Consider the following 7,506-nt stretch of genomic DNA (forward strand, 5'->3'; position numbering starts at 1 on the left):
GTATTAGCTCCTTAGGGGAATGCACTTCACTACTGCACTACTTCATGTTGTACATTACTGCGGTGTACACACACACACACACACACACCCAGCTCATTAATAATAATTACAGAAGGCTGAATGTGTTTCATTCACCACGTTTAATGGAGACCAAAATGTGTGTGTGTGTGTCCTCTTTGAGCTCCCACTACATTGAAATGAGGCTAAAGAAAAGGGAACTTTCAAAAACGTTCACACTCCATGTCACTTTCTTTGAACCGAACGAACGCATGATGTAAAAGTTTGAGAACAGTTTGACTGGGTTGGTAGGTCTGGTGGTCTACAGTTTTATGTCCCGTCCTACGGGAACCCCGGGGGGTAACATGCGTGTGGCTTCCGCCTCATCTCTCCAAAGAAATCCAACATAAAAAGTCTGTTGCATGTGTAGCAGTTTTTTTTCCACAGAGGAAAAAAAAAACATTAGTTTTTTTCTACAAAATGTTATTTTAAACGGAATGTATCTCTCAACGGAAAGAATTATGTTAAGTATGTGTAGTATGTGTGCCAAATACACATACAAAAGCAGCTTGGGGGGCTCGAGGTGAGGTGGGTACTCCCAGTGAGTGGTACGTTAATGACACCTTGCGTAATGACAATGTCATTTTCCCATTTTTTGATGGAAATCCAAAACTCTTTCCAGTGATTTCCAGCTCTGCTATTGGTCATCTTGTAAACAATGCCGGACGTTGCGAAGAAAGAAAAGGAAAAAAAGAAAGATAAACACGTTGTATTTGTCTGGCCTTATAATGTTTTCGTTTTCGATTTCGAGTTGATAAAACCTGTTGCAAAGGTTACACAACAGATTTAGTTGGGGTGCCTTCTAGTGGACGTGGGACGTAATAATAATAAGCTTGTGTATGTGTATATAATGAGCTTAATATAACATTAGGAAATTTGAATACCGTATATAACATAAGAAGCATTAGAAATTCAAAAAAGTGATTACATGGCAGGACAGCTCTGCTATGGACTGGTGGTCCATAGACTGGTGTCAGTCTCTGTGTTGGTGTTCATTAGGAACCTCTACAGTGTCTAGAGCAGGGGTGTCAAACTCATTTTCACCGGGGGCCACATCAGCAACACAGTTCACCTTGAAGGGCCAGTTGTAAATGGAAGGAGTTCCCAATCCCTGGTCCATGGACCGGGCCACATGGAGAAAAAGTGAAAAAAATGTGCTTAATTTTTACAAATTAACTTTGTTAATTACTGTGTAATAATAAAAAACTATTAATTTTTTAGGTTAAGAAATTCTGCTGCATGGACTTTTCTATGCCTTTTAAGCTCCCGCGGGCCACATAAAACAGCTTGGTGGGCCGCATTTGGCCCCTGGGCCTTGAGTTTGACACCTATGGTCTAGAGAGTCTATACTGACCTGTTCTGACCTCTGATGTTTGTCACAAGAACATATGAGTAAATTAACATGTGAACATATTTCCTCCTCCTCTTTTTCCTTCTTTTCTTCCTCTTCTTCTTCCTCCTTCCTCTACCTCCACGGTCCAGGTGATAAGTACTGGGTGTTCAAGGAGGTGACGGCAGAGCCCGGTTACCCTCACAGTCTGGTGGAACTGAGCAGCTCCCTGCCCAAAGACGGCGTTGACGCAGCACTGCGCTGGGAACCCATGGGGAAAACCTACTTCTTCAAAGGAGACCAGTACTGGAGGTACAACGAGGAGAAGCAGGACACAGATCCGGGGTATCCTAAACGCATCGGAGTATGGAAGGGAATTCCGGACTCACCGCAGGGAGCTTTCATCAGCAGAGAGGGCTGTGAGTGTCCGAACTTTGCTTCTCTTTTTTTTTTTTTTTTTAATGAAATGAACTTGAACATTTCACTGTGCTCTGTTACTTGCTGAGAAGCTGACATTAAAGTGTCCGATCCAACGTTGCATCCACATTTGACCCGTGAATTGGGAATGCAAAATGTCGCCACATGTCTGTGGGTTAAAAAAAACCAAACCAAAACATTTGACAGTGTCATCACTGTTGACTTAACTCATTACAGTGTGTCACTGATGACTCGGTGTAAGCAGCGTTTACTCATTAAAACACATCACACACAACGGTCGCTTCACCGACCGGTTTCTCACACCTCCACCCTCGACTCTGACTCTCAGCTTCTGTCCATCATCTGTGATGAAATAGAAAAGTCTCTTATAACTGGAGATGCCGATCTAACATCTCAGAATGAACCTTTACTCACTGTGTTACTATCCTCCTCCACCCATTTTTTTCCTCCCTCCTCCCTCTATCTCGCCTGTCTCCTCCCCCCCTCCCTCCCCCCCCCATCCTTTTCCTCCCTCCTTCATCTATCTCGCCTGTCTCCTCCCCCCCTCCCTCCCCCCCCCATCCTTTTCCTCCCTCCTTCATCTATCTCGCCTGTCTCCTCCACCTATCCCTCGCCTCCCTCCTCCCCCCATCCTTTTCCTCCCTCCTCTATCTATCTCTCCTGTCTCCTCCACTCTCTCCACTCGCCTCCCTCCTCCATCTATCTCGCCTGTCTCCTCCACCTATCACTCACCTCACTCCTCCACCCATCCTTTTCCCCCCCCCTCCGTCTATCTCTCCTGTCTCCTCCACCTGTCACTCGCCTCCCTCCTCCGCCCATCCTTTTCCTCCCTCCTTCATCTATCTCGCCTGTCTCCTCCCCCCCTCCCTCCCCCCCCCATCCTTTTCCTCCCTCCTTCATCTATCTCTCCTGTCTCCTCCACCTATCCCTCGCCTCCCTCCTCCCCCCATCCTTTTCCTCCCTCCTCTATCTATCTCTCCTGTCTCCTCCACCTGTCACTCGCCTCCCTCCTCCATCTATCTCTCCTGTCTCCTCCACCTGTCACTCGCCTCCCTCCTCCCCCCATCCTTTTCCTCCCTCCTCCATCTACCTCCCCTGTCTCCTCCACCCATCACTCGCCCCCCTCCCCCACCCATCCCTTTCCTCCCCCCTCCCCCCACCTCCCCCCTCCCCCCCCCCCCCCCCCCCCCCCCCCCCCACCCTTTCCCCCCTCCTCCATCTATCTCTCCTGTCTCCTCCACTCTCTCCACTCGCCTCCCTCCTCCACCCATCTTTTTCCTCCCTCCTCCATCTATCTCGCCTGTCTCCTCCACCTATCCCTCGCCTCCCTCCTCCCCCCATCCTTTTCCTCCCTCCTCTATCTATCTCTCCTGTCTCCTCCACTCTCTCCACTCGCCTCCCTCCTCCATCTATCTCCCCGGTCTCCTCCACCTGTCACTCGCCTCCCTCCTCCGCCCATCCTTTTCCTCCCTCCTTCATCTATCTCTCCTGTCTCCTCCACCTGTCACTCGCCTCCCTCCTCCACCCATCTTTTTCCTCCCTCCTCCATCTATCTCGCCTGTCTCCTCCACCTATCCCTCGCCTCCCTCCTCCACCCATCTTTTTCCTCCCTCCTCCATCTCTCTCTCCTGTCTCCTCCACCTATCCCTCGCCTCCCTCCTCCCCCCATCCTTTTCCTCCCTCCTCTATCTATCTCTCCTGTCTCCTCCACCCATCACTCCCCTCCATTCTACACCCGTCTTTCCCCTCACTCCTCCACCATCTCTCTTCTCCATCCTCCACCCATCTCTCCCTTCCACCTATCACCCCCCCCCCCCCCCCCCCACCCTTTCCCCCCTCCTCCATCTATCTCCCCTGTCTCCTCCCCCTATCACTCGCCACCCTCCTCCGCCCATCCTTTTCCTCCCTCCTTCATCTATCTCTCCTGTCTCCTCCACTCTCTCCACTCGCCTCCCTCCTCCACCCATCTTTTTCCTCCCTCCTCCATCTATCTCTCCTGTCTCCTCCACCTATCACTCACCTCACTCCTCCACCCATCCTTTTCCCCCCCCCTCCGTCTATCTCTCCTGTCTCCTCCACTCTCTCCACTCGCCTCCCTCCTCCATCTATCTCCCCGGTCTCCTCCACCTGTCACTCGCCTCCCTCCTCCGCCCATCCTTTTCCTCCCTCCTTCATCTATCTCTCCTGTCTCCTCCACCCATCACTCCCCTCCATTCTACACCCGTCTTTCTCCTCACTCCTCCACCATCTCTCTTCTCCATCCTCCACCCATCTCTCCCTTCCACCTATCACTCCCCTCCGTCCTCCACCCATTTCTCTCCTCCATCCTCCACCCTCAGACTACACCTACTTCTACAAAGGCCAGGAGTACTGGAAGTTTGACAACCAGAAGCTGACTGTAGAACCTGGATATCCAAAGTCCATCCTCCGTGACTGGATGGGCTGTGATCCGTCCGACGTGGACACATCGCCGGGCAGCGGTAACCGTGGAGACCGACAGCTGCCCCTGGACGACGTGGACATCATGGTGGCGATCAACGACGTCCCGGCCACAGTCAACGCCATTGCCGTGGTGATCCCCTGTATCTTGTCACTGTGTATCCTGGTTCTGGTTTACACCATTTTCCAGTTCAAGAACAAAGGAGGGCAGCAGAACACAATGACCCCGGAATACTACAAATACCCCGTACAGGAGTGGGTATGACGGCCACTGCTGCCCCCGCAGGCCACTCTATCAGACTGATGCTGAATGCTTACTGGACTTAGGAGTCAGTGTCGGGGACACCGATCAGAAACTCGTGCCTGCTCTGTGACAGAGTTCACTGAAAAACACAAACACAAAAAGACAGCAGTAGATGTTCTCACTCTTACCCAAGTCAGAGAGGTGGAGCGGACACTGAACTTTGTCTCCGTCTGGATCCAAGCTCCACACAACCTTCTCAGTGATTAAAAATTAAAAAAAGGAAAAAAACAACAGGAAGAAAAAGGAAAACAAACCTCAGAAACTGAGTTTGGTCTAGATCAGCCGGTTAGTCCGTAAAGATAAACAAAGAAAAGTAGGTTAAAAAAGGCCATAAAATAAAAGCAGGGGTCTCTTTAAGAAGACTCACTCTTAAAACTCTTTATCGCTTACGCCATCACACATCAGCTCTACTCCTGATGATGTCATCGCCCGGATCTGACCCTTGGTATAAACAGTAACCAGACCAGACATTCAGACTCTTTGTTGGACCTAAGATTATCACTATCTCCAGGTTGAAATGCCACCATCAATCACTTTCAAACACTTCTACAGCCAGTCAGGAAGCTACGTGAACAAGCTCCACCCACATGGTGCTAATGCTCTCCGACAGTCCCACACTCATATATGAACTGTTCCTGCTACTATGTGAGTTTGAAATACAACTACACTGACAACCTGGTTTCCCAAAGTGAAGGATTTGGAACCAGCACCTGTTTTAGCTCAAGCTACAGCTTTTTCTCCTCCTTCTTTTCTCCTCTTTCTTCTTCTTCTTCCTCCTTAGGTTCATACAGAACTGATGGACTGAAAACACCATCTTGCAGATATTGACAGTTGTGTAGTTGAGTGCGTTAAAACCCGATCTTTAAATATAAATTTGCCAAATCTAAGCTCAGACACCAGAAACCAAAATAGGAATCTTTTAGCACGTATTTATGGATTCTTATTTGACATGTGGTTAATCATTTGAATTCCCTTAGTTTTTCATTTAATAATAATATTAATTAAAAAATTTAATTTAGATTTAATCCTTAGATTTAATCCTTTCGATAACTTTATTTTTATAACCTTTTTGAAATGTAGCTACAGTTTTATTTGTAAAAGGAAAAAAACAAATTCGTCCAGATCAGATTCTGATGGCATTTAGATAAAATGGTGAAGGTTGGGTTTTGATGGTGTTGAGTCTGAAACAGCTAGAGTGAAACATTAGGATCAATAATCAGTGCTTTGCGGCAGATCTGTTAAGCTGTAAAGATCAGTTCAGCTTCCAAACATTTGTTAAGGCTGTGTGTAGAGAGGTGAATCGTCAGCGTAGAGAGTGAGAACAGTCAGAAGATCTGCACAAAAACAGTGGTGAAAATGAAGAAAAATCAGTCACTATGGGAAAAAAAAACCTGCCAACTTCAGCCACTACATGACAGTTAATCACATACAGAAAAGAACGTGAACACAGAGGAATGTTTCACTACATGTTACTGAATGTTCCAGTGATTTCTTTTATTTTGAATATTTTGTTATTTACACATAATGCATTACAATTGTTGTTGTTGAATCGTTTGTTGATATTTGAAAAGGTGAATGAATTCACGGGAGTAGCAAAGTAAAAGTCAAATAATAATAAACCTTTGGAATAATTGATGACGATGTTTTTGTAGAATAACTGAGTAAAGTTTTTTTTTTAAATCTGATGTGAAGTCAATCCTCGTGTCTGATTGGTTCTTCCTGCTCTGATAAAACACCCCCCATATTTGTACACACTGGTGGGGTTAGAAGAAGAAAGTGGGTTCATAAATATGTTCAAATGTTCACAATGTAAGTGGCGCTTTGGCCCAGAGGCAATGTCTCTCTGTCATTGGTGTAGAACCCCAGGGTTCACCTCCTGGGTAAGTTCGAATCCCGGTTAGGGCGGTTGGTACGTTCCAGTGGACTCATCACCCACAGGAAGGTTTAAGGGGGGTTGGTAAGTGTTCTCCTGGAGAATTTCAGATGTTTGCCATCTTTCTGGACCATGTTTCCTCTTGGATGGATGGATGTTCACAATGTTTAAACAAATACTTTGAAGGTGACGAAAGGCGAGAGAGAGGCTCTCATTGTTAAACTGGATTAAATCACGGTAACGTCTGACGAGTAAAAACCTCTTCGTGCTGCTGCACAGAGAAGGTAGAAGAAATTAGGTTGTCCTTCCAGAAAGATCTTCTCCTGAAGAATTTCAGATGTTTGCCATCTTTCTGGACCATGTTTCCTCTGGTCCAGGAAGTGGATGAGCCTCATCTTCATCTGTGTTTCATCATCAGTTCTTCTGCTCCACAGATGAAGAAGCTACTGCTCTGGAACGGCATTTAGTACCAGTTGGTGCACGAGATCATGAAACACATGTTGTCCACTTGCTTGTTTCCCATCCTGCACTGGGGCAGATCTCCAGTCTGACCTGCGGACCAGCAACACATTGATTTGACATAGAAAGGTTCAGTGTTCAATTGTTTGGTTTAATTCAGATGGAATCCACAGATGCAGCCCATGTGTTAGAATACAACCCACAAAGAAGTCCATACCATCAGGAGCAGCAGAAACTGATGTGTCCTGTTGTTCCTCCGTCTTCTCTCTGCTCTCCTCCGCCTTCCTCTCGTGGCTCTGGTCTCCACCCATCACTGACACCTGACCCACACAAAGATACTCACAGACTCAGACAGCGGGCTAAATCCCAAATCAGACTGACAGAATCATCTCCAAATCCTGGTGTTGTGGAGAACAGCTAAGCTTAGCTAATGACGCTAATTACTGCTCTAATTAGAAAAGGACAAAAATGTGGGGTTTTTTTTCATTTGTTTGGACAGAGGACCTGTTTAACCGGGTCATCTGAACCTGGACTGCATCATCAGCACCAACATCCAGCTTCGTGGCATCACTTCACCTCCACAGCTGTCAGGAGGAAGAGGGAAAG

The 7,506-nt window shown here is 47.2% G+C and overlaps 1 protein-coding gene and 1 long non-coding RNA gene across 2 annotated transcripts in view; one reads left to right on the forward strand and one right to left on the reverse strand.

The window, feature by feature from the left end:
• The window catches only part of mmp24 (matrix metallopeptidase 24), a 23,984-nt gene extending 17,775 nt beyond the window's left edge, over positions 1-6,209 (forward strand). Inside the window, exons 12-13 of the mRNA XM_025060071.1 lie at positions 1,540-1,806; positions 4,165-6,209. Of these exons, the coding sequence (XP_024915839.1) occupies positions 1,540-1,806; positions 4,165-4,529 (632 nt within the window). The 3' untranslated portion in view covers positions 4,530-6,209. The remainder of the gene's footprint in view (positions 1-1,539; positions 1,807-4,164) is intronic.
• A 381-nt stretch (positions 6,210-6,590) lies between these two features.
• LOC103386750 (uncharacterized) overlaps positions 6,591-7,506 on the reverse strand; it is a 2,192-nt gene continuing 1,276 nt past the window's right edge. The window contains exons 2-3 of the long non-coding RNA XR_522337.3: positions 7,118-7,220; positions 6,591-6,993 (exon numbers count right to left, since the gene is read on the reverse strand). This is a non-coding gene — a long non-coding RNA (uncharacterized LOC103386750). The remainder of the gene's footprint in view (positions 6,994-7,117; positions 7,221-7,506) is intronic.

The sequence above is a fragment of the Cynoglossus semilaevis genome, chromosome 11 (genome assembly GCF_000523025.1).
Source record: "Cynoglossus semilaevis isolate Cse_v1.0 chromosome 11, Cse_v1.0, whole genome shotgun sequence".
NCBI lineage: Eukaryota > Metazoa > Chordata > Actinopteri > Pleuronectiformes > Cynoglossidae > Cynoglossus > Cynoglossus semilaevis.